General features: G+C 40.9%; 1 protein-coding gene across 23 annotated transcripts in view; it reads left to right on the top strand.

Moving 5' to 3' along the window:
- plekha7b (pleckstrin homology domain containing, family A member 7b) overlaps nucleotides 1-22,995 on the top strand; it is a 500,085-nt gene extending 477,090 nt beyond the window's left edge. For 16 of the 23 annotated variants that reach the window (XM_078549252.1, XM_078549249.1, XM_078549250.1 and 13 more), the window contains 5 exons: nucleotides 2,345-2,494; nucleotides 6,817-6,950; nucleotides 7,745-7,887; nucleotides 12,584-12,679; nucleotides 22,033-22,995. In XM_078549252.1, coding sequence (XP_078405378.1) covers nucleotides 2,345-2,494; nucleotides 6,817-6,950; nucleotides 7,745-7,887; nucleotides 12,584-12,666 — 510 coding nt within the window. In that variant the 3' untranslated portion in view covers nucleotides 12,667-12,679; nucleotides 22,033-22,995. The remainder of the gene's footprint in view (nucleotides 1-2,344; nucleotides 2,495-6,816; nucleotides 6,951-7,744; nucleotides 7,888-12,583; nucleotides 12,680-22,032) is intronic. The other 7 variants (XM_078549254.1, XM_078549253.1, XM_078549260.1 and 4 more) reach the window with 1 other exon arrangement.
- The last annotated feature ends 3,744 nt before the right edge of the window (nucleotides 22,996-26,739 follow it).

Below are 26,739 nucleotides of genomic sequence, written 5' to 3'. Positions count from 1 at the left end.
ATACCATCCATTGTTTTAGATTAGGGAATGCACAGTTTAAAGCATGCAGTTTGTTGATTTCTTGATTGAGAGCCCTAACAACCTTGTAAGGAGTTTAAATCCTACTGGTAAAATGCTGTTGAAGATGTAAGAAGCAAGATCTCATAGGAGAGATGTAATGTGAATCTGATCTCACGACATGGTGATGACTTTATCAAGCTTACTGATCTCTTGCACTGTGCCCAGTAACTGGCTTTGGCACCTTCAGTGAAATTGGAAATTTTATTTCCGAAGCTGTCTTTGAGAACATAAGAAATTAAGAAATAGAAGTAAGCCCTTTAGCCTTCCTTATTTTTGTGCATCTCTTCATATTCCCTGAATGGAAAGCAACATTTAATCTTAAGCAAAGTGAACATGATCCCAAACTACCAGTAAGAATCCTGAAATCAAACCTAATAGAAAGGAAATGGGTCTTTATCCAAGGCAGTTTTTATTTGTACATCATTTTTTAAGCTATCAGGTTTTCTCAGGTTGTGTCAGCTTTTTTTGAAGGTGTTCAACAACTTTTCCAAGATTTGTGGGTTGGCCAGTTATGTTGCCTAGATATGCTAATATTAAAAAATATTTTTTTAGGGGACACCATTACAGTCCAAGCTTTACCATTGACTTTTTCCCCAGAAAGTTCCTAATTTATGGAATGTCCTTAATTTTTCCAGCAATTTAATGTGTGATTTAAACCTTTTTTTTTCCTTCAGTGTTTTTCATTTGAATGCATGTAGTGACTCATTAACTTACATTTCTAGAGGCAGTGGGCAGGTTGCCCAAATGGTCCTTCATGCATGAGCTTATACAGTGAGCATTGACAAGCTTTTGACTGTGGAAGGCATGACAATCTAATCTAATCCTATCCACACTGAAGATCACACACACACATGGTCATGTTTAGTAATTTGGGTAGTGATGCTGGTTGTTTGTTTTCTGCCCCCCCCCCCCCCCACTTCCTTTCTAGCTCAGGGTAGATGCATCCAATTTTCCTGGCTGAGATCATCTAACTCTGCTTAGACTATGGCTCTTTTTCTCAGTTGGTTACTCTCACAATCTCTCTGCACCTATTCTTGGTCATTGTAATGAAATAACTTTAAATATCTTTGTGATATATTCACATCCAAAATAACCAAACCCTCTTACGCCTGTTAGAAATTATTAACATTATATCTTTCAATAGTGAAACTGATTCTGACATTTGACAATATACGTATTGATAAAAGAGAAGGTTGAATTCACTGGAATTTCTGCTTTGACTGGGTTCAAGTCAAGGTATATTGAGTATCTGCACATATGTTTGAAGGCCGTCCTTTGCCTTTTATTCATGTTCTTACTGACAGTCTAGTGTGCAGATTAGTCACTTCAGTATCTTTCTTGCTCATTGTCCCATATTAAAGATATGGTGCAGCTGATTTGAATGCAGCTATAGAGCTAAATGTGCCATCTCTTCATGTCTCAATGCTACAAAACCATTTGAACAACAAAAAGGTGCCTAAATAACAAAAAAAAAATAACTCAAGATGATACTTCTAGGCCACAAACTGTGTGTGTGTGTTACCATAACCTTAAATGAAATTGTTCTAGTAATAACTCCAAAATTAAATGAAAATGTTGCCACATTTATAAATAGTAAATTTTTACGTACTCAGGCCTTGGCAATAACACATGATAGAGAAATATTCTATTCTTATACCTGATTTCCTCTTGCTATGACATTACATTTGTATGTGTATTGGCTTTAAAAAAAAAGTAACCTATAAATATTAAATAATTTGAAAAAAAACATTCTCCCAATTATCTACTGTTCCACTGCCCCAAAGCCATACCTAAATGATTATTAAAGTATCAGAATATTTTGAGACATGGTTGTCGCTAATGCTATGTCTTGCTGTACCTATGCAATACAATGGAGAGTTACAACACACAAGGTGGTTATTCAGTCAATTTTGTATGTATGGGTTATTTGCTTTAGAATCATTCAAAGGTCTTCTCACATCACAGAGCTGAGGAGATTGTTCTTGCCATCCTAAAAACTGAGCTTTAAACGTTGCTTTGGTAATGGTGAGGAAACCTAGCATATACCTAAACCGAGACAATACTAAATCAATTTAACCTGCCCTGCATTCCTCCAGAGTTGTGAATGCTGCAGGGTAGGATGATAGATAGCTAGAAATACTTTTCAATTGATATATAATTTATGGGAATAGGTTTCTTCAAACCATTCAAACATGCATTTTTACTCCAGGAATGTATCTTCTGGCTCTGCATAATGTTGCAGTAATTTGTTAACAGATTGCAATTATTTTTCTGTCCTCTTTAGTGGAAAAGTGAACAAGAGTTTGATTTACAGTTATTGGAAAAAGCAGTGAAAGGAGAACATAATAGCCTTCAGGATGGGCTTATAAAGTCAGCACCAGTGGTGGAAGCTGATGTGGAACCATTAGACTACGATTTGGATCTCAGCAAAGAGGTGATAATATTACAATATATGACTCCCAATTATCTACTTGTAAAGAAAAGAAAGGAAGAACTTGCATTTATAAGGCACCACGCACAGTCTTAGAACATCCTGAAGCACTTCACGGCCAACGAATTACTTTTGAAGTTTAGACATTTTGCAATGGAGGAAGGCAAACAGCAGGGTCCCACAGAGAACAAGGTGTTAAATGACTAGATAACCTGGTTGGTTGAAGGGTAAATGTTGATCAGGACACTGGGAGAAGATAGTACCATTGACTCTATGGTTTAACATAGAGTCTGAAAGATATCATCTTCCTCGGACTGCAGTGAAGCTCTAGAATGTGTACTTAAGTCTCTGGAGTGGGACTTGAAGCCATGACCTTCTGGCTCAGAAACAAGAGTACTACAGCTGAGCCATAGCCGACACCTAATGTAAATTCTTATGCTACACCAGAAACTTTGTACAACAGAAATTACTAAAGATTACAGGTTGTAAATGCATGTTGGAATGTTGTATAAATAATCTGATAGATTTTTCCAGTTTTAGTGTAGAAAGGCCAGGACAAAAAGATCACAATCTTAAGAAAAAATTGTGCTATGTCATGGACTCTTATTGAACCAACCCATTCAGTCTTCTGAGGGAGGCAAATAACCACAGCTGAAACCTCCCAGAAAATAAATCTGCATAGAATTTATCCGCAGACCTCATAGATAAGCAAGCAAAAACACAGAATATTAACCCAATTTTACAATCCCCCATTTACATGTCCAATCAGTGGGTCCCAGCAGCAGATTATGTTTCATTTAATATCTACTTACTTATATCTATTCTTATGACCCTTAATATATTATTAGTAGATGTTTATTAAGCCCTTTTTAAAGGAGCTTAACAGGTATACTTTTTCTGGGTCTGTTCCATTTTTCCATTCAAGGGAGAGAGTTCCAGATTTCCATGATATTTGTGTGAAGAAGTGATTCCTGACATCACCACTGAACAGCCCACTATAATTCTAAGGTTAAGTTCCCTTGTTCTGGACTCACCCACCAAAGGAAATAGTTTCTCACTATCTACCCTCAATTAGATCACCCCTTAATCTTCTATACTCAAGGAAATATAAACTCGATTGACTTTTTTTTTCCTTCCTCACCGTGATCCAGAGGGACTAAGGTCAATAGCAGTCCTCATAATGCCACATCAGCTGATTCATCACGTTTTAGAGATCAAAGATGGAACTCAGTTCCACGTTATATGTTGAATTTGCCCACTGAACCATTGATGCTCAATATAGCAAATGTCTGTTGAAGTTGATTGGTTTAAATTAGCATGTCTCTGACTTAAGTGATCATACATCCTGTTTTCTGTTGGGATGCAATTAAATATTTTCCACCGTCCCCAACAACAATAACTTCAAACTGCATGCTAAATCCCAAAAATGGTGGGATGGGGTCAGATTAAAATGCAAGAAATCTGGAGCAGAAGTCCAACCTGTCTCAAACTGTCCCACTTGAGGCGGGATGATTGGTGGGCAAGCAATATGTTTGAGAGAAGTGGGTTGCTCTTTTAAATATTGAGGCTGTGTACCTTCATTTTAATAGTCATTCTATTTTTTACCCTGGGTGGCTGGGTTTTCCAAACCTCGCGGAACCTTGGCAGCTAATGGAGACGAGAGGGATGGAACGCATAAGATAAGTGCCTTCAGCACTGCTTATGGACCAGGAAGAGCAGAATTGTTTCCACCACGCCCTACAAGCTAGCTAGTAGACCAATGAACTTCATCACCCTCTATCCCTGATCTCCTGATCGCTTGCTCCCCACCCCCAAATACCAACAGAATTCCTGACCGCCATTGGACCCATTTCCACCCGAACCCATGATCCAGATCTTGCGAGAAATGGAGGTTTTCTTTTGGTACTTTAGGGGAATATTGTGGTATTCTGTGCAGGGGGCTATGTGTGTGTAAATGATTTAATTAAGCTGGGGAAGGTTATTAGAAGACAGATTGTTTGGGGAGTTTAAAACATGAAAGGATAAAGGTGTTAGGTTTGAGGTACATTTGGAAAGGTTGGGTCTAACATTTGCATTTTATTGATAAGTTGAGTGTGTTTGAATATCAAAGGGAAGTCAGAGGTAGAAAGAAACATGTTTGCATCTTGCAGGAGTTCCATAGGTAAACAGAAGAAGGCACATTGTGTTTTATTGACCCGAAAGCAAATACAAGATAGAAACATGAAAGATTTTAGATTTGGAAGGGTTTAAGTTTCAAAGAGGTGTGAGAATTATGGTACCTGAGATGAAAGGGGAAAAAGGTATTTTAGAGTTACTGTGGAGAGCTTAGGTTAGCTGTAGCTGTTAGCGATAGCTGAGCTGGGAGCTGTTAGCTGTAGCTCTAGGCTAGGAGAAGATGCAGTTTGAATCAGCCATCCAGTCAAGCCAGAGAAGTCTTGGGCTGCAACAAGCATTCTTGTTCTGAAGTCCTGTGTTTCCACGCAGAGCGGAAGAGAATTGGAGGGCATGTGGTATGCCTTTATTAAAGCAACAGGTTTTTTTGGGTAATATTACTGGATGTTTATAGTTAAACATCTATAAGGGAGTGTTGCCTGGAAGGTGTTTACTTGTGGGTCTGACCAAATAGAGATTCTCTTGGGAAATGTTTTATAAGATTAAGTTTAACCATGTAACTGTAATCTTGTGTGCTTAAGTTTTATTTTATTCTTGTTAATAAAACTTTTACTTTATAATTTTTAAAATCCCAGAAGTGTTACTGGACTTCCTTGCTGCTGAGATCAGTATGTCGTCTTCTCATTTTCAGAATACAAAAAAAAAGGGTATGGCCCGTTAGCCAAGTTTCCCTCTGGGATTTGGTTTGCACAGCAGTTAACACCAGCTGTGGTCATTAACACTCCCTAATCTCCCATGGTCGATCTCACTTCCCCCATCTCCGTACTCTCATGGCCTTCGGCCCTGGAAGCAGGCTTTCCACAACCTTGAATTCTGCAAGACATTTTGTGAAACCAATTTTCAGACCACACAAGAGCGCCCCACCTCCATCCCCTCTCCCCAACCCTATACAGAACTCAGTTAAAATGCAGGCCCTCGTCTGGTGTTTGAATCAGGAGACTGAAGGCTTCTGTGTTTGAGTTTTTGAAAGCTGTTTAGTGCTGGGTGGGTACACTAGGTCAACAAATATTACAGCTCTTATGTTACATTAATGATTATCTATTTAAGAGAATGCATGAGGCTGTTAATACTATATTTGAAAAACGTCAAAGTTGAAACTAGCTCTAAACATAAAGAAAATAAATCTTGAAAACCAGTTAGACATTTAATAGTTTTTGTCAAGTCAAATGACTGTGCCTGTGTCTATAATGTCATAAATATAATTCTTTGTGTTTTATTAAAATGTTCACTGTACCACAGTTCAGTCAGTGTCCACAAGGTTAACTGGCTGCCATAAACCTCAAAGATGTATACATGCCGTTAATACCCTGTTATTGGGTGCAATGAAGTATCATATTCTTTCTAAGCTCCAGCACCAGAGGAAAGAGTTACAGATCCTGATGTTAGCGCCAGAGTTCTTACCAAGAGCTTTTCTGTAGTGGCAACAACATTGTGGTTCAATTTCCTACACCAGCTCTTTCATACAATGTAGTAATAGCAGCAGACTCAATAGGCCCAATCATTATGTAATAATCTGGGACTTCTGATAAAATGGGAGAAATACATAAGATTGGCCTCTTTTCGTGGGCACTCAGTTTGAGATATCTCCTGAACTATGTCCACTGCAACTGAACCTCATTGAAAACTCCCTTTTAAGAATGAGATGAGAAGAATTTTTTCCTGAGGGTCTTTAATATGTTGAATTCTCTTCCCCAGAGAATGGGGGCTGGGCATTGAATTTATTCAAGCAGAGCTAGGCAGATTTTTGATAAACAAGGGAGTCATGAGTTATTGGGGGGGGGTGGTGGTGGTGGTAGTGTGTGGGTGGGGGCAGACAGGAAAGTGGAGTTGAGACTACAGCAAGATCAGCCTTGATCTTATTGAATAGTGGAGCAGGCTCAAAGGGTCGAATGGACTACTCCTCCTATGTTCCAATGCTCCTATGCTGAGTGTTCCCAGTCCTTGATTCTTAGCTCTGCCTGATTTTACTCAAGGCTTCAAGACTGGAGAACTAACCACAAGTAGCTTTTTATTCCCTTTGGTGAAGAATTCTTGTATACTTGTTATTTCAAGCAGCTAGGCTAAATTTAAACCCAGGCCTAAAAGGCAAATGCCCACGTGCACCAGCCTGTCCTCCCATCTCATGTTAATATTTTGGTCCTTTGTCTTATCAGTTATCAAAGCCAGACATGGTCCTAATTCCAGAACGTTACATAGAGTTGGAGCCTGAGGAACCACTCACCATTGAGGAATGTGAGGCACGGAGACGCAAAGTGCAAAAAATCAAAAACATCCTTTCCAAGTTGAGGTATCCTATATAAATGCATGTTTTTCTTTATATATGCATAGATTCAAAAAATAATCTATTTGTGAAGATGAGCAATGTTGTAAGAATACAAACTCGGTGAGTTTTAATGCAAGGTCTCACCAAACAATTTTAAATCTTAAATAGGATCAAAAACCAATTTACACTACAGCATTTTTAATCTTTCCTGACTCACAACTAATCACTGGATTTTAGAGTTCCTATATTATTTTCTAACTGTGTTTGAGGTAACACAGTGGGTGTAAGATCATGTTGTTGAACAGGGTCAAAAGTTTATCAGGGAATCAGGACTCAGGGTACATCCAGCCACAGTTACTGTGCTAATACCTTGCCTGTTCAAGAGACCAGGTAGGCAGGACCTTTTGTTTAATGTTTCATTTATAACATTACTGCAACATATCACACACATTATTTCCCATAACATCTCCCCAGGATAAAATGCATGAGAGCTTTGATTTGGCAGTCATTAAAAGAGGGCCTTCCACATCTGTTACAACTCTAATGACGAACTCTGCTTTATTACAAAGATAAAAGCAAAATACTGCGGATGCTGGAAATCTAGAACAAAAACAAAAATACCTGGAAAAACTCAGCAGGTCTGACAGCATCTGCAGAGAGGGATACAGTTGACGTTTCACACTCGAAACGTCAACTGTATCCCTCTCCGCAGATGCTGTCAGATCTGCTGAGCTTTTCCAGGTATTTTTGTTTTTGTTCTGCTTTATTACTTATGGGTGTGTTATACAGAATTAAGGTGTGTTTTTGTTGTGCATCAGTTATCAGGATGTGCAGCCGGGAGTTAACTACATCAGTGAGAACTCCCCAGATCTCAATTCACACCTGCAGGAACGTGAACGTATCATCACTATGTCATATGCATTAGCATCTGAGGCTTCCCAGCGCAGCAAAATGGTAGCAGGTAAGTGCCGTACTTTTAAAGTCCACATTAAAATGCGTACATTGAATAAAACAGTTTTGTTTCTTCGTGTCAAGTCTGCTTTCATATGTGTTTAACAATTGAAAAAGATCATTTTGAGAATAGGGTAAAGCTTCCCCATGCTTTGGAGGTGAAAATTGGAAGCTAAGCAGCACTGGGATGCTCTTGTATATCCACTGCACTGGCTGATAATCACGTATTAAAATCTTTTCATTTGTTTTGTTATCCGATAAAACTAAACAAATGTCAGAACTGGCTTTTGAAAACGCAAACAAAACATACATTGTAATGGCTGTAGCGTAAATTTATACAATGCAGCGAAGTTAGATCAGCCATGATCTTATTGAATAGTGGAGCAGGCTCAAGGGCCGAGTAGGGTACTCCTGCTCCTAATTCATATGTTAGTTATTGCTTTTAAGTAGGCCTGTAAGACATTGCTCACATTGTTCCTGTATGTCCATGTAGGTGTGTGAGACTGACAACAGCTGAAGTATCTTGACTAGAATGTTAAAGCAATCCCTTAAGTGTCAATTCTGGTTTAAAATTTATTTTTTCTTCTTTTAATTTGTATCATTATAAGTTGGGCAAGTGACTTGTTCCCAGTGATCTGTTGCAAGGAGGTAACCCAAGAATATCTTTGATTGAACTGACCACTAAATTTTCCCCCCTTCACTATAAGGAAGTGTATAGTCCTTTAACACGCTTGAAAGCCACGCTAAGAATGAGAGCACATTGTTTGGAGAACTGTCAGTGCAAATCCATTTCCAAAGCACTATGTGTTGTATAGTGTAGCAGGTGTCCTGTCGTTTCTAGAAATTGGGTTAGAGCCAACCAGACTGATAGATAAATGTCTCTTCTCTGCTGGCTGCAAGTACCTGCCATGAAACACATTTGGGCAATTTCAGTCCAGATCCTAATTGGACATTAACCAAGTTCATAACAAATCTAAACAGTTTGCTGATTTTTGAGCTGTCTGGAGTTCCATTGTGGAACTGTACTGTACAGGTGCAGACAGATTTGCTCTGTGTGCAAGGACAATGTCCAAACACTACCCAGATAGACACCAAAGAGAAGTTTGTTTTTTTATCCACTTTTCTGCTGACGATTGTGTTGGTGACAAATGCTGGGCTACAATTCCACAGGCACAAGCAGTCCTCCAAGTGGCCTTTCTCCATGTGCGAGCCCAGTTAAGGATGGCAGGTTATTTGACCTCAGAGCCGAGCCCTGTTCTACCCTTATCCAAAATCCACATACGTGTGTTTCCAGCAAGAATCACCTGATAGCAATGAAATGTGGAAACGTGGTTGACTGTTTCCTTCACTCTAACCCAGGCGGCATTACAACATTCTCACTACTGTTCCAGCTGGGATTAGCTAACTTGAGAGAGCAAACCTATGTGCCAGAGCAACTGATATATTTAGCCATTAAACCATCAGGAGAACTAAAGGGAAGCTTTATGAGCAACTAAGTAACACATTAACTCATTTTAATTTCCTCTTCAGTCCTTCAGTCATAAGGTATTAACAGAATGATGTGTGAAATATGCAGTTGCATGTTGTTTGCTGTTGCAGTACAAAGTGCTAACAATTCATTTTGATTCCTACACAATGACTTATGACAGTCACACAGCATTTTAATCATCTGAGCAAAAGTGTTCCTCAGTACTTTGACAAACTGCTCTATAGCTAAATGTGCAGTTGATCAGAATGCAGGCCTTTTACTTGGGATTTTGGGCATCAAATCCAATATGGATTGATTGGATATATGTTCTCTGACTACAAAGACCATACTGAGTTGATCAGTCTTAATCCAATTTTTCTACTGGCTGAGAGTCACTAACACAAAACTGCTTATAGTGCTGCACTCATTAGCACCGAATGACTTACTTTGGACAGAAAGGCCAGAAGGATGGCAGAAAATGCAAACATCAAACTGAAACAAAGAATAAAGTAAAATCCTGTATTTCATCTATTCTATAGCATTCCAGGGGATGTACAATATTGAATTAGGCTACAAAGGTAGGAAAAATATCCCATAGAACTACATAGAAATTACAACATGGAAGCAGGCCATTCAGCCCAACAAACCTGTGTTGGTGTTTATCTACTACATGAGCAGTAGTCCTGATTTCAGGTGTCCCCTCTGTTCCTCTATCTCTTTAAACCTTTTTCCTTCAACAATCCGTTTAACCTATTCTAAACTTTAACACCGTCACTGCTTTGATCACTAATTCTAATAGTGCATTCCACAGCCTCACAATACTCTAAATACAAAGGTGTTCCCTGCTCTGTCCTAAATCTATTATATTTAATCTTGTATCAATGTCTCCTCTAGACCTCTCAGCTACTAGAACCAGTATATTTTTACACACTGTGCCCCATAACTTCTCTCTGCCTCAACAATTGTTATATATTGGTTGTGATCAGCTGAGGAACGGGTTCAGGGATATAGATGTCTGAACAATAACTGGGTTATTGTAAGAGCATAATTATTTACAGATGTACAAGACAACGGGGAGAATTTTCTCCCCGTCGGGCGGGCTGAGTGGCAGTGGGCACAGGCTGGCGCGCAGCCGATCGCCACCATTTTACGTGGGTGGGCCAATTAAGGCCCGCCCAGCGTGACGTGTACCTGGAAGCGCTCAGCGCTGCCTCTGCAGGCGGAGAGAGCCGGGGTCTGCGCTCTTCCGTACATGCGCGCAAAAGAATGCAGAAATCTCCCTGAGGCAGCTCTGTGCCTCAGGGAAATTGAGTTCAGCACAAAACGTGTTTAAAGTAAAGAAATAAAATTATGCAGACATGTCCCCTCATGTACAGTGTCACATGAGCTGGGACATGTTTATGAATTTTAATTTAAAAATTTATTTAATTTATAAACCCTTCATGAAACCTCAACCCGCCCATGGATGAGGTTTCATGAGAAGTGCAAAGGCCGCCTGGGCTCTTCGCCTGCCCACCAACCTTAAGGTTGGACGTGCAGCCCTGACAACGACTTCAATTAGGTGATTAATGGCCTTAACAGTCCTTTCATAGTTCCGCGGGCGCGCAGCCGACTCCGGTGCAGGCCCACTGAACTGAAGATCGGAATGATGCGCAGTGAGGTCGGGACGCACACCCGACATCACCGCGTGTCATTTTACGCGTTGGCGTGCAGGGCACGCCCCTGCACGCTGAACAGAAGATTCAACCCTATAGATATTACTCAGTCTGAGCCATCAGCTTTCTCCAACTAAACTCCTAGTCATCAGATTCTCTCTCTCACACCATCATGTGGATGGTACTGTTTCTCGGGCCGACAGATTATCTCTTTCAGCCCTGAACACCTTAATACTACAGCAAAATCCTACATGGGGAGCCTGGTTCAGCAAGAGTGGTCCCATATATAGATCCGCTGTTGCATTTGAACTTCAGTATTCTGTGCCTCTTTCCACAACTCAGTATTCCATCAGCTTTATCAATTTGAGGTGATGTTTTTAATGTCTTATGAACCTAAATCCTTCAAATATTCTTCGACATCTCCGTTTTTATCTAATTCAAAGTATAATTATTATTTTTAATTCTATTTTGCTTTTAACCAAAATGTTCCACTTGCTAACTGATATTCAATTCCATCTGCCACTTTTCAGCCCATTATAAAATCATTGTAAAATACGTTACGAAGCACCCTGTGTTTATTACTGGCTCAGTTAATTTGTTTTCACACATTTGGTCACATCAGCTCCTCTAAGCCAGTTCATCCCCTGGTTCCCCTCTGCAGTCACTGTTCTTTTCCTACAAAGATATATAAGCTCTGGGAGTACAGGGAAGGTTGCTGTTTCTGGACCACTGCCAAATTAGTCTCCAGGAGGTGCATGAGAGGCATTTGGTAATTATCCAGCATTTCTCTTCCCTCCCCAGACCACGCACAGCAAGCAGGAGCCTAGCCTTTATTTGGCACCTCTTCAGAGCACCAGACTGGGATCAGTAACACAGGAAAGTCTGCGATCAGGCCTGTGCCCACCATTCCAAGCTGCCATGTTGAGTCTCCATTGCACCGCAATAAAATAAATCCAATTATGGTTAGTTTAGCTGTTTAAAAGGAATTAAGATGCTAATACACTTCTGCTCAGTAACAGAAACATCTCATTATTTCTGCCACTAAATTAAATTGATCCTGACCAGTGACATCTGTAAGAAGCTGTATGTGCAGACATTGGATGAAAATGCAATTAGGATCAGCTGTGATGCCCTTTTGGTTGAGCAGCTTGATGGCAATTACTGTCTACATGTGAAGAATGTCCACTTGGGTATGGCATTGGAGGGTTACTAGTGCTTGTGGAACTGTATACAATGTGAATCAGTACATTCAGAAAAAAAACAAGAAGTTCTGATGACAGTATGACTTAATTGAGTTCTATTGTGGTTCCTATCATTTAATACTTTTGAAAGAATATTGCCTTATGATCACTCCTGGGTATCTTGTATTTTGTACATAAATGTTGATTATAGCTCTGTGATTATTGCATGCGGACCGTATGTCATTAAAAGAATTAAAAACTTGCTACCAAAGCACAGTCTGAGAAAATGAAGAATGAAATCACAAGCAGGCTGGCTAACATTGTAAAATTGTCACTGTCTTCTTGTTAACCCTTGTCTTTAACAATTTGTGCCCTTGTCTCTCTGTATGTGATCCCTTCCAGCTCAACAGCAAGTCCATCCGTCTTCAGCACCTTCCCCTCCTCACTCCCCTCTTAGCAATGGATTCCACTACACATTTGTCTAAGCAAAGCAGCAAAGTAAGAACTAACATTTTTAACCTGTTTTTTTCTGCTTTAACTGGTCCATTGTGCTGATTACAATCTTAGATTTGCACTGTGCACTAAGCCTGTAGCTCCTTCCATAAAATTATTTAGTATTTAAAATTAAGCCAAAAAGATAAGTAGAGAGCATAGTATTAAGGATGAGATTTCAGAATACTTGGAAGTGCATGGTAAAATCGGGCAAAGTCAGCATGGTTTCATCAAGGGGAGATCATGCCTGACAATTCTTTGAGGAGGTAACGAGTAGGTTAGACGAAGGAGAGCCAATGGATGTTATCTACTTGGACTTCCAGAAGGCCTTTGACGAGGTGCCGCACAAGAGGCTGCTCAGTAGGATTAGAGCCCATGGTGTTAGAGGCAAGGTACTAGCATGGTTTGAAGATTGGCTGTCTGGCAGGAGGCAGAGAGTGGGGATAAGGGGGTCCTTCTCAGGATGGCGGCCGGTGACTAGTGGAGTTCCGCAGGGGTCAGTGTTGGGACCGCAACTTTTCACTTTATACATTAATGATCTAGATGAAGGAACTGAGGGCATCCTAAGTTTGCAGATGATACAAAGATAGGTGGAGGGGCAGGTAGTATTGAGGAGGCGGGGAGGCTGCAGAAGGATTTGGACAGGTTAGGAGAATGGGCAAAGAAGTGGCAGATGGAATACAACATGGGGAAGTGTGAGGTCATGCACTTTGGTAGGAAGAATAGAGGCATAGACTATTTTCTAAATGGGGAGAGGATTCAGAACTCTGGAGTGCAAAGGGACTTGGGAGTCCTAGTCCAGGATTCTCTTAAGGTTAACTTGCAGGTTGAGTCGGTAGTTAGGAAGGCAAATGCAATGTTGGCATTTATTTCGAGAGGACTAGAATATAAAAGCAGGGATGTGCTGCTGAGGCTTTATAAGGCTCTGGTCAGACCACATTTAGAATATTGTGAGCAATTTTGGGCCCTGTATCTCAGGAAGGATGTGCTGGCCCTGGAGAGGGTCCAGAGAAGGTTCACAAGAATGATCCCAGGAATGAAAGGCTTAACATATGAGGAACGTTTGAGGCCTCTGAGTCTACACTCGATGGAGTTTAGAAGGATGAGGGGGGATCTGATTGAAACTTACAGAATACTGAAAGGCCTGGATAGAGTGGACGTGGGGAAGATGTTTCCATTACGAGGAGAGACTAGGACCCAAGGGCACAGCCTCAGAGTAAAGGGAAGACCTTTTAGAACAGAGATGAGGAGAAACTTCTTTAGCCAGAGAGTGGTGAATCTATGGAATTCATTGCCACAGAAGGCTGTGGAGGCCAGGTCATTGAGTTTATTTAAGACCGAGATAGATAGGTTCTTGATTGGTAAGGGGATCAAAGGTTATGGGGAGAAGGCGGGAGAATGGGGTTGAGAAACTTATCAACCATGATTGAATGGCGGAGCAGACTTGATGGGCCAAATGGCCTAATTTCTGCTCCTATGTCTTATGGTCTTATCACGTTCTCAATGGTGTCATCAGCTGATCCTTGTCATCTATTCCAGGAATACTCAATACTCAACAGTTAATGCTATGTTCAGCCACTTCAAAACTTGTGATTTGTGAAGTGAATGTAAAATGAATGTTAACTTGACCTTGCTTTGTAGATTCAAAAATATTCTGTAAAGTCATTGGAAAGATTTGAAACATAGTACTTATAAAGGAGATAATGGCCCATAACTTCCATTCTCCCCAGCATCAGATTTGGGGGTTACCCCAAAGATGTGTGGGGGAATCTCTCTGGAAAGTTCCCAGGTAAGGATTTGCACGGCAATTGCCCAGAAGTGCACACTTCCTCTGGACAATTGCACTGTGCTGGGCACCATCCAAAAATGCGGTTTAAATCACAAGCTTCGGATGGTTCCGCCAGGGTTATACCAATAGTTACCCAGAAAACGTTAGAAGAATTAAAACCTCTTCTAACTTCTGAGCAACTATTGTAAAGACCCAAACCGACCCCATGGAACTCCCCTCACACTCTCGACCCGCCCCACCCCCACCCCCCACATGGGACTCCTCCAACGCCCACCACCCATGACCTCTGATGCCCCCCACCCGCTGACCTCCGACACCTCCCATCGCCCAATCTCCGACACCCCACATCGCCTGATGGACCTCTAGAACCCTCCCCCTTCACCTGTAACACCTCCCCCCCCCCCAGGACCTTTGACTGACCTCCGCCCCCAACCTTGGACCCCCAGCCCCCCACTCCCCACCGATTCCCGACCGCCGCCACCCCCCACGACCTCCTCCGGACTGCCCCTGGACACCCCCAACCCCCCAAATCCTACCCACTTACCTTGGACACTTATCTCCCCCCTGGCCTGTCAGTTTCTCTGACCTTGAGTTTTATGTTGCTAGTTGTCACTTGACACTGAACCAATTCTGCTTCAACCCCCACACCCCCATCTTCTACTTTGCTCAACCACTCCGTTCCCCTCCCGACTATGGGAAGTGAGCAGAATGCTGGCCAGCCTACAAATCAACATGTGAGAGGAAAAACCTTGTATAAGTTGTTATGCAAGTTATTTCCTTCCCCCTTTTAATTCTCTCAGCACTTCGTACTAGAGGGTGCACATGCAAAGCTCTGCCAGGATTCTGTGACAGACTGCATGAGAATAGCACAGAGTGACTTGACCTCTGAGTTCTTCCTCTTGCTGTGAGGATGTGCCTTTTTAGATTGAGATTTAAAGCCACTGGGCTTTAACATGGTTTTCCCCCTCCCCCATCAGCTAAAATATTGGGGGAAGAACCTATCCATGATTCTGACGGCTGGCCGGCAGCAACTTAACACTGGGATCCACGCTAATTGCTTTAAGGTTAGACTTCTGCCCCTATCGCAAGAAGAGACGGTGGCATAGTGGTAATGTCGCTGGGCTAGTAATCCAGAGACCCAAGGAAATCAATCCTCTGGGAGCATGAGCTCAAATCACAGCAGCTGGTGGAATTTGAATTTGAATTCTTTTAATAAACCTGCAATATAAAACTAGTCTCCATAATGGTGTCCATGAAGGTAGCAGTGATTGTTGCAAAAACCCATCTGGTTCACCAATGTCCTTTAGGGAAGGAAACCTGCTGTCCTTACCTGGTCTGGCCTGCATGCGACTCTGGAGCCACAATGTGGTTGATTCTCAACTGCCCTCTGAAATGGCCTAGCAAACCACTCAGTTCAAGGGTAATTAGGGATGGGTGACAAATGCTGACCTTGCCAGCAATGCCCACAGCCCATGAAAGAATAAAGAAAAATCTTGGGAGGAAGTCCTGCCTTAGAGAACTGTCAGCCAATTGGATGGCCAGAGAGTGGTGGTCACTGCTGGGACTACAGGGAGTTGCACCACACCCAGGAGCCCAGGTAATACATAGTACGGAATACTTTTTATTTCTGAAGCATGGAAAGTGAGCCAGCAAAAACAAACCTGGCATCACTCAAACCCTGTGTCAGCAATCCACAGCAGCTAAATACATCATAAAATGTAAAATGCAGGAAAATAATAAGCTGAGAACAGCCAGAGAATTGGGGAACAAAGACCATTTGCCCATTAAAGCTTATTCCACCAGCACATTTACTCTTCCATCATGACTTGTATTGTGAATAATGATAATATTATGAATAATAATAATATTGTGTTTGCCTCTAAGATTCTGGTCCTTTGCTTGAAAGTCGGCCAAGAAAGTAGCAACAAGAAGGACAAAAAAGCAGAGTATTACTGACATGGGGAAAGGCTGCAGAATCCTGAGGTGCAGAAGGATCTATGTATTTTAGTGCATGAGTCACTAAAAGTTTGTCTGCAGGTCTAGCAAGTAATTAAGAAGGCTAATGGAATGCTATTCTTTATTACGAGAGGAATTGAACATGAAAGTGAGGATGTTATGCTTCAGTTATACAGGGCATTAAGACCACATCTCAGATATTGTGTGCAGTTTTGGTCACCTTACTTAAGGAAGGATGCAAATGCGTTGGAAGTGGTTTACTAGATTGATGCCTGGAATGAGCAGGTTGTCTTATGAGGAAAGGTTAGACAGACTGGGCTTGTTTCCACTGGAGTTTAAAAGAGTGAAGGGTGACTTGATTGAAGTATATAAGATCCTGAACGGCCTTGACAAGGTGGTCATGTAAAGGATGTTTCCTTTAGGATGAGTCCAGAACCACAGGATATTGTTTTAAAATTAGGTGTTGCCCTTTTAGGACAGAGATGAGGAGAATTTTTTTCTGAGGGTTGTGCAACTTTGGAACTCTCTGCCTCTGTGGCAGTGAAGGCAGGGTCATTGAATATTTTTAAGGCAGAGGTCGATAGATTCTTGTTAGGCATGGGAATGAAAGGTTATCGTGGGTAGATGGGAATGTGAAATTCGAAACACAAACAGATCAGCCCCGATCTTATTGAATGGCAGAGCAGGTTCGAGGGTCTGAATGGTCGTCTTCTCTTATTTCATATGTTCGTAACAAACTGGGTTTACCTTATCCACACCATTTAATATTCTTGGAAGTTCAAACCCCACCTTGATTGTTTTCTTCTTGACCATTTGCTTCTCTAATGTACACAGTGAGGACCAGTCTTGCTGTTCTTCTTTGTAATGTTTTTAATGTTGATGTGCAATTTTTTTTTTGTATGTATAATAATGAAAACTGAACACGGAATGCTAATTTTGGCCATACTGGTTAATGTTATCCCAAGAATTAATGAAAGGAAAAACAATATCATATATGTGCTTTAGAGGCAACGTCTCAATGAAAAGTGTTTGGCTAAGTTTTTTGACTTGAAAACAGAACTGAGACAGATGAATCACATGTCATTTTTATCATGAGGCATACACAGGTAACACATGATGCATTTTGAATCAGATTCTGTCAGCATGTTGTAAGTTTTATAAACAAGCAAAGTAGATATTTGTCTGTTAATTTTGTTTCAATCATGAAGATGTTCATTTGCGTAGCCCTGCATCAAGCGGTGTCATGTAGACTTATGTCAGTTCCCCTTGGAAAGGCAGCACCACAGGACACTACCTACACAGCCTATGCTGCCTTCCTCATTAATACCTGTGACAAAACTCGAGTGGGTCTCAACATGAATGAGTTCCCCTCCTCCCAGCTTTTTGATCCCTGAGACTCCAAGTACTCAGAAATCAAACTGAATTCTTCACATCAGCTAAGGATGTTTAATCACTGCAATGCAAAGGGAAGTTTAACCCAGCCAGGTTACTGCTCTTTAAATGATACATAAGATGAAAGTCTATGATCTAATTTATGATTTGATGTTTGTACATTCAGTAGTTCAGTTGTCATTTTTGTTAAAAGTTAAGTTCAGTAACAGTGCCATCTGGTGATGATTGAACAAAATAACATTACACCAAATCTCTTCCTATATATAGTATTCGATAATATATACATAGGCACACACTCTAGAGTTAGTTGTTTCTCTTAATTGAAACTAGACAGCATTTACTAAGTTTTAAAAATGATTCTAGTGTAAAACGATGAAATTTGAACTCCTAAAAAGGTCTGGTGGCAGCTGTTGAAGGAATTTCAGGTCATTGGGATATCAGCTGAAGAATAAATAACATTCAGAAAGGATAACCAAATATTGCTTTAGGTCAAAACTTTGTCAATTTGACCTGTTTTTAAGAACCATAATCGGAGGGAGTTTAGATTAATGAAAACCATAAGAAAATGAGTAGTATTTGGTTGAATAGCCAGAATAAAATGGCAAAGTTTGTTACATTTTGCAAAATGTCTCTATAATAAAGTTATAATGCTTTTCTAAATGTTTAACCTGCTACTCTTTTATATTAATACAGTATCAGAATCTCAAACTGTGATTCTGTGAATGGTATATACAGACCAGAAAGGACCTAAGGTTGATTACTGATCTCGGCTGAATCAGCTTACCAAAGCCTGAAGTAATGTGACAACTGTCCGCCACTACACTAGGCTAGAAAGTGCAAAACTCTGCCATGGTTCCTACTCCTAATGATCAGTTGAGGCAGGGGTTGAACAGTGGAAATGGAGGGATTGATAGATATTTTGAAGTTTTGGGTAATGACCTTTGGGAAATGGAAATTATTTATGTGGAATTTTATTTTAGGAGATTAGGAGAGTAGGGTAGACCATTTCCCAATGTCATGATCCCACCTGCTGCCTGGTGGAGCCCACCTATGCTATTTTTATGTTCGGGACAGTCTGGAGTCAGGGCTGCCACCTCCAGAAGCAGGGCAGAGGAGGGAATAGAGATGAGCAGATGCTGAGGCTGCTAGGTTAAAAGGCCCACCCCCATTCACTGGGATACCAGCCCAGTTCTGAACATGAGTGTTAGGCACCCTAACACCCCACCCACCCCCAGTCCACCCAACCCTCATATCCCCACGCCCCCCCTCATATCCTCCCATGCCCACTCACCCAGTATCTGCTATGAACAGAACTCGTGAACCCGATAATAAAATTTGGGAAGATTTTGTGACCTTCATGAAACTGTCAAAAATAAACAGCCATTGAAAAACTTCTTCAAAAATCCTTAATCCTCTTAACTACTCATAAAAATGCTAATCACAGCCACTCAAATACCACTTGAAAAAAATAACCCTTTTAAGTGCTCATGAAACTCAAAATAAACAAACAGCCATTAAAAAGCCTCTACATAAAACATTATCATATTAACTGCTCATAAAACTGTCAACCAAAACAAAACTCTTAGTCCCCTTCACAGCTGTGTCAACAAACTCCACTAAGCTGAATTCATTAGTGAGTTTGAAGCTCAGACAAGCATTCATAATGGGATTCCATTGCACAGTTTTGTCAACAAAGCTTTCAGACCTGAATACAAAATCTTTGAACCTTTGATGGGCATCTATTCCACTGCTTCAAAGCCTTAACTGATGGCTGTACTATCAATAAAAAGTCAGCCATCTGTTTCATCTATTTCAAAGACTCAACAGTTGGTTGAACTGTCAATCAAAGTAGAGATTAAATCACGGGAAAATTGACATTAAATCTGAATTTCAATAATGTTGAACGCAGAAGAACACTTTATCCCGCTCGATAAAATACTTCAATGCACCTGAATGTTTTCACAATGCTGGCCAATTTAAACATCACTTACCTTTTCTAAACAAAGCCCTATCATTAATCATTGTATTACAAACATATTTAACTTTATCCTATACCATTGCATTATGACATATGGGCCAGGATTTTATGGCCCCACTGCGGTGTGTCTCCCCGGCGGATGCGGCAAGCCATTTAAATCTCCATTCTGTTCGGCAGGACCAAAATATCCTGCCGGGTGGGAGGGGCTGTAAAATCCTGGCCATGAAGTTGTCATCGCAGGTCAGAGGCTTGGAATCCGGCAACGAGTAACTCACTTCCTGACTCTCCAAAACCTGTCCACCATCTACAAGGCACAGGTCAGGAGTGTGATGGAATACTCTCCACTTGCCTCGATGAGTGCAACTCTCACAACACTCAAGAAGCTCGACACCATCCAGGATAAAGCAGCCGGCTTAATTGGCTCCATGTCCACAAATATTCACTTTCTCCACCACCGATGCACAATAGCAGCAGTGTGTACCATCTACAACATGCACTGCAGGAATTCACCAAGGCTCCTTAGACAGCACCTTCCAAACCTACGACCACTACCACCTAGGAGGACAAGGGCAGCACATAGATGGGAACATCACCACCTGGAAGTTTCCCTCCAAGTTACTCACCACCCTGACTTGGAAATGTATTGCCGTTCCTTCACTGTTGCTGGGTCAAAACTCTGGAACTCCCTTCCTTACAGCACTGTGGGTGTACCTACACCACATGGACTGCAGTGGTTCAAGAAGGCAGCTCACCACTACCTTCTCACGGACAATTAGGAATGGGCAATAAATGCTGGCCCAGCCAGTGAAGCCCACATCCCGTGAATGAATTTAAAAAAAACTTTTGAACTTACCTGTTAAAAGGTTTCCAACTCCACACCAGACTTCTTCCTTGGTTCATGACACCACTGATGTGCCAGGAACGATGCCTCTTACCAAATGGCCTGACATCATGGAAATAGCGGGGTGTGAGTGGTGGAGGGGGGAACCTGAAATGTCCACTCCTGCAATGGAGTAGGCAAAGGCAGGATTACTTTGTGCGGGCTCACTACCTGCAACCTTATCCCATGCCGGGAATATGGGCGGGAACCCCAGAATCAGGTCCCGCCTGCCATTTATAATTCCTGCCCACCTTCGTTTTGACACAGATGGAGGCGAGAAAATGCTGGAACTACTCGACAGGTCAGGCAGCATCATTAGAGAAAAAGAGAGTTAATGATTCAGGTTGATGGTCTTTCGTCAGAACTTGGAAAAGTTAGAAATGTAACATGTTTTAAGCAAATGAAAGTCGGGGGGTGTCAGTGGCGGATGGAAAAACAGCAAATGGGAAGTTCTGTGATCGGGTGGAAAGCAGGAGAGATTAAATGATAAAAGATTTGGCGGTGCTGGGATTGGGACAGATAAAGAAACACTATATAACTAGAGCAGGTGTGAATGGCAGAATGATGAACATTTGAAAATAGAAGGGAGGGAAAAATGAGACTGAAACCAGAACCTGCAAAGAAAGGAAATACACTGGGGCAAAGATTGTGGTCTGAAATTATTGAACTAAGTATTGAGTCTAGAAGATTGTTGAGTGCTTAATTGAAAGATGAGGTGTTATTCCTCAATCTTACATTTGAGCTTTATTGGATCACTGGGTGAGTCCATGGACAGAGAGGTCAGCGTGAGAGCAAGGTAAGAAATTAATATGACAGACGACCAGAAGCTAAGGGTCACATTTGCATACTGAGCAGAGATGTTCTGCAAAGTGTTCACCCTAAGTGTGTTTGACCTTCCCAATGTAGAGCAAACTGGATTATGAGCAGTGAATGCAGTATACTAAATTGAAACAAATGCACATAAATAGCTTTTTTCACCTGGAAAGAGTGTTTGGGGTCTTGGATGGTGAGGAGAAAGAAAGGTTAAAAGGGCAGGTGTTGCATCGCCTGCACTTGCATGGAAAGCTACCCTGGCAAGGGGTGAGGGTCATAGAGGGACTGAGGAGTGGACCATGGTGTCACAGATGGAATGATCCTTCAGAATGCTGAAAGTTGATGAGAGGGATATTGTGTTTTGTGTGGGCATCACACTGGAGATGGTGGAAATAGACACCTTGTACTTTGAGCTGTGGAAGGACAGCAAGGTTAATGGGCTGAGCAGTGTTTCCTTTTCCCTTGTTTTCTTAAACAAATTTATGACATTGTTTTAAGTGACTGAAGAGGTGAGACTCACTTAAGAATTCTTTCTGTTCTCCTCAATCTAGCCAAAGCCCTGACTGAACACTAAAAAAAAAGAGGAGCAAAGAATTGAACAAGGAAAGAAAATTGCAAGAAAGCTGGACCGATGGAGAGCAACACTGTATTGCAGTTAACCTGTATTGACCAGCCAGAAATGAAACTAATTTCATCAATTTGCTTTTTGTACTAAAAACAAAGATGAATTTTCTATAGTAGACAGTGAAGCAGGACTATAATGAAATATTGGATTGAGTATTTAAAAGGGAAGTTATTTTTCTAAAACCTAAAGCATACAGAAACATTCACGGTGAAAGTTTGGTGACTCAGATATTGGAAACTAAAGTTTTCTTAACACAGCAGAAGCGTGTGAAGTAGGTTTAATTTTTTTTAAAAACATTATATATGGTATTGCACTTTATACACATACCATGAAAAGCTGATTTGCTGCATTTTAGAATCAGAATGTATTAAAATAGATTTATACAAAACATGCAATTATTCAGAGCAATTTTGCAGTGTTGTGAAATGTGTTTAATTTTATTAGCCTGTTTTCAGCTGCAATATTATATTATATTCCAATGGTGACTACAAATACTTCAGAAGAAAAAGGACCAATTCCCTGGTTCTCTCATAATTTACCTTAAAATACTGATCTATTTTTGAATCTGAAATTAAAATGTGATATTCTTACCATTTTTGGATCAATTGTAAAATGAATTTATTTTGTCTGAATTGAGCACTGCCAGAATGAATTTTATTGCCAAAACCAAATGGATTTCATTGTTATTTCTGCATGGACACTTACAAAGTGAAAAGCACAGTGAAAAGATATTTTGAAAGACGTGAAGAGGGAGCATAGACACGTTTTTGAAATTTGCAGGGGAAAAGGTTGCATATGTGTAAATATTAAACAAAAAATTCAACAACAAGGTACCGTGTTTCATTTCATTATACCGAATGAATATATGCATAAATTTGATTTAATGATGGTTCAGAATCGTTTCTTTTAAATAAGGTGGGAGTTCAACTTGTTGCTTAATGGCAAAGGCGCTGCATCTTGTAGTAGTGAGCCATACAAATCAGGAAACTCCCAAGCCTGTGTTTGGCTTCCTGATCTCACCAAGGTCAGCAGTTTGCATTACAGTTTACATTAGTGCTTTGGGATAAAGGGAAGGTCAAAAAGATCAGACATATTTTACCCATCTTAATCACTATCAGTGATATTGTGGGAATGATAGTATGTATGGAAACAATTTGAATAGTTGTCTCCACTTAGTTATCAAGCTCATGAATAAAGAATGGTCACTTGTCAAAGTACCAAACAGCTACCTTACCCCAACATGAGTTGCTACCTTCATGAAATGAGGGTAGAAAACTGAATACAAAAAGAAATGGTGGCAAATGATTGGGACAAGTAAGTTCATAGACCTGCTGAGAGTAATAGTTGGCAGTGCAAATTTGCAGTAATTTACATTGATAGAAGCTGTGTGACAGGAACTCTAGTTTTTCATTCTTAAACTATTGATGGTGCAGTTGTGCAAGTACTTTGATGTTATGTCTATAATTAAAGGGACAGAGGGCGCATCTGTCATGGAAAGTCATCCCCATCACTGGTGGGCTATCTGGGTGAAGAGCCAGAAAAAGAAAATTGCAGGACAGTTCACCCTGTGCAACTTTTTTGTATATCTAAACAGTGGGGTAAACCAATCCTGACAACTATCAAGCAGCATTGTTGGAATGTGTGTATGGCCCATCTGGATTACCACTTTCAGTTTCTGGTACGCACCTCAGAAAAGATGTGTTGGCTTTGGAAGGGGTTTACAGCGCAGGTTCACCAGAATGATACAAGGGCTTAAAGAGGACAGCTTGGATAAACTTGGCTTGTACTGTCTTGACTTCAGCCAGTTGAAGGAGGATCCAATCAAGCGATATTAAAATCATTAAGAAATTCAATATGGTAGATGCAGAGAAACTATTTCCTCTGAGCTGGGAATAATAAAATTAGGCCATTTGGAAGTGAATCATGAAACACATTTTCACAGCTGGCACTGAATGCTAGATCAATTGAAACTTTAAAGACTGAGATCAATAGATTTTTGTTAAGAAAGGGGTATTCAGGGATATGTAGCAAAGGCAGGTAAATGGAGTCTAGGTATGATCTAATTCAATAGAATAATATGTATTACATATGCATCAGATTGATTCATTTTGTAACACTTGCATCCAGATCAAGAGCTTGTGTGTGGGATTGAGCTCCACAGCAAGATTTGGAAAAAAAATGTAGACTGACACAGTGTGGCGTTGTCAGAAGCACATCTCTCACTGAAGCAAAGTCCTGTCCAGCTGCTTTGATAAATGAAGTGAACATAAACGATCCCACTATTATTTGAAGAAGAGCTAAGAGTTCTCTCAGTTTTCTGGCTAATACCCCTTCAAAGAAATCATTAAAAACACCAATTAGTAGATCATTCATCGTATCCCTTATTGTGGGTCATTGCTGGTATAGAATGATTGCCACATTTGCCTGCATAATAAGGTCACTATCATGTGTATGAAGTATATTGAGACATTGGAACATTATAAGGTGTTTTATAAGTGAAAGTGCAATGTTACTCCAATATTATCCCAAAGTCCAGTCTTTACATCTCATAAAGTTTTATATGTTAGGCATGTTTCTTTGTTGCCTTTCTTGCCCCTTCACCGTTCTCTTTGGCCCTGGAAGACTAACTCTTTCATCATTCAAACTCTAATGTCTTTCCCCTATCACAGACCTTTCGTCCTTCTCCTAGCCACCCATTGCTCAAAACCTATTACATTTCTAACTTTTCCTAGTTCTGATGAAAGGCCTGAAACATTATTTCTCAACTCTGTTTCTCTCCATGGATGCCATAACCTGTTGCATATTTCCAGCATTTTCTGTTTTTATTTCAGAAAAAAACTGCATTGCAGTTTTCTGCTTTGAGCATCAATAGTAGTAGTGGTAAATAGACTTTCATAATCAGGCACAGAACAATTGAACACTTGAACGCTACACTTGTCACAGCTTACTTTGCCACCTAGCTTTGTATTTAGATACATTACTCTTGGTCTGTTCATCTATGTTAATATAGATTATAAATAACTGAGGTCCCAGCACTGATTCTTATGGCACTCCACTAGTTACAACTTGCCAACTTGGAAATATCCTGTTTTTCCTTACTCTCTGCTCCATGTCAATTAACCGATTCTCCATTCATGCTAGTATATTACCCCTACTCCATCTTGCATATTAACCTTTTGTATGGCACCTTATCAAATGCCTTTTGGAAATCCAAGTATGTTAAAGGTTCCCCTTTCTCTACCCTACTAGTTACATCCTCAAATTCATTAATACATTTGTCAAACACATTTTGCTTTTCACAATGCCATGTTGACTTTGTCTAATTATTGTGATTTTCTGAGTGCATTGTTATGACTTCCTTAATAATAGATTCTTTTTCCTAGTGACGAATGTCAGGCTAACTGACCTGTAGTTCTCTGTTTTCTCTCTTCCCTCCTTTCCTGAATAGCAGAGTTACATTTGCCAAGTTCCAATCTGCTGGGGCCATCCTAGAATCTAGGAAGTTTTGGAAAATCATAACACACCCACTATCTCTGAACTACCTCTTTAAGAGCCCTAAGATGTAAGCCATTAAGTCCTGCAAATTTATTGGATTTTGGTCCCTTAAGTTTCTCCCACTACTTTTTCTTTGCTGATATGAATGACCTTCATTTCCTCAGTTATTAGCCCCTTGGTGTTGCCCTTTATATCTGTTGTGTATTTGTGTCTTCTACTGTGAAGACAGACGCAAAGGGCAGGGTTTTCGAGGTCTGAATCACGTCCGAATGGAGGCGGGAAGCCGAACAAAATAGCAGCGATGTTGTACATGTCAACATCCCGCCTTCCTTCTGGATGGCTGAAACCTTCATGAGGTCGGGGTGGGGGAGGGTGGAGCACAGGCCTGGAAACTTACCACACTCCTTTTGAGGCCAGTTCAGATTGTTACGGAATTATTAAAAGCCTGACTTTCAACAGATTTTCAACATGCTGGAGGCAGCAGGAGGCTAGGAGGTATCTGCTTCAGACTGACTAAAGGCAGGTGTGGTCCAAGTCAGAGACAAGTCATGGAGGCCAGATAAGTTTTTGCAGCTAGGTCCAAAGGCTCATCATAGACCTAAGTAAAGGTTACAGCAACCCATCGCAGTTCAGGGGACTTTGTTAGGTGAGATCTGACAAAGACCTTAAGAATTTTGCTAGTTCAGTGAGGTTGTCACCCTCCTTACATTGTGTGGGCATCAGAGCAGGGGGCAAGGCTGTTTGGATTCCACCCAGATATTGGAGACGGTTTAGCTGGAAATGGGTGCTGCACCCTCAGAAATTGAGGCCATTTGAGGTAAGGAACAGCAGCCTGCACAGGATGGGCAGTGCAGGCCTTTGGGGCATCAGAAGGCCAGAGGTAAGGGAACATTGGAAAAGGAGACACTTCCCTATGCATGGGATATACAGACAGAGGTAAGGATACCTGAACGTGACTTATACCAGTGCTGAAGGAGACTATGACTCTCTAGGAGGATGGTCACAGACATCTGTGCCCTCACCAGTGCGCACCTCAGACCATGCACCAATGATTGCCAAGCCCTGCCAGCAACAGGTAACCATGGTCTTGTATTTCTTCACCACTGGATCCTTTCAAGGGTCAGCTCTGGGCCTCTGC

This window comes from Cetorhinus maximus, chromosome 9 (assembly GCF_964194155.1).
Source record: "Cetorhinus maximus chromosome 9, sCetMax3.hap1.1, whole genome shotgun sequence".
In the NCBI taxonomy this organism is placed as follows: Eukaryota; Metazoa; Chordata; class Chondrichthyes; order Lamniformes; family Cetorhinidae; genus Cetorhinus; species Cetorhinus maximus.
The sequence above is the reverse complement of the archived record's forward strand: the minus strand, read 5'-3'. Positions and strand labels throughout refer to the sequence as shown.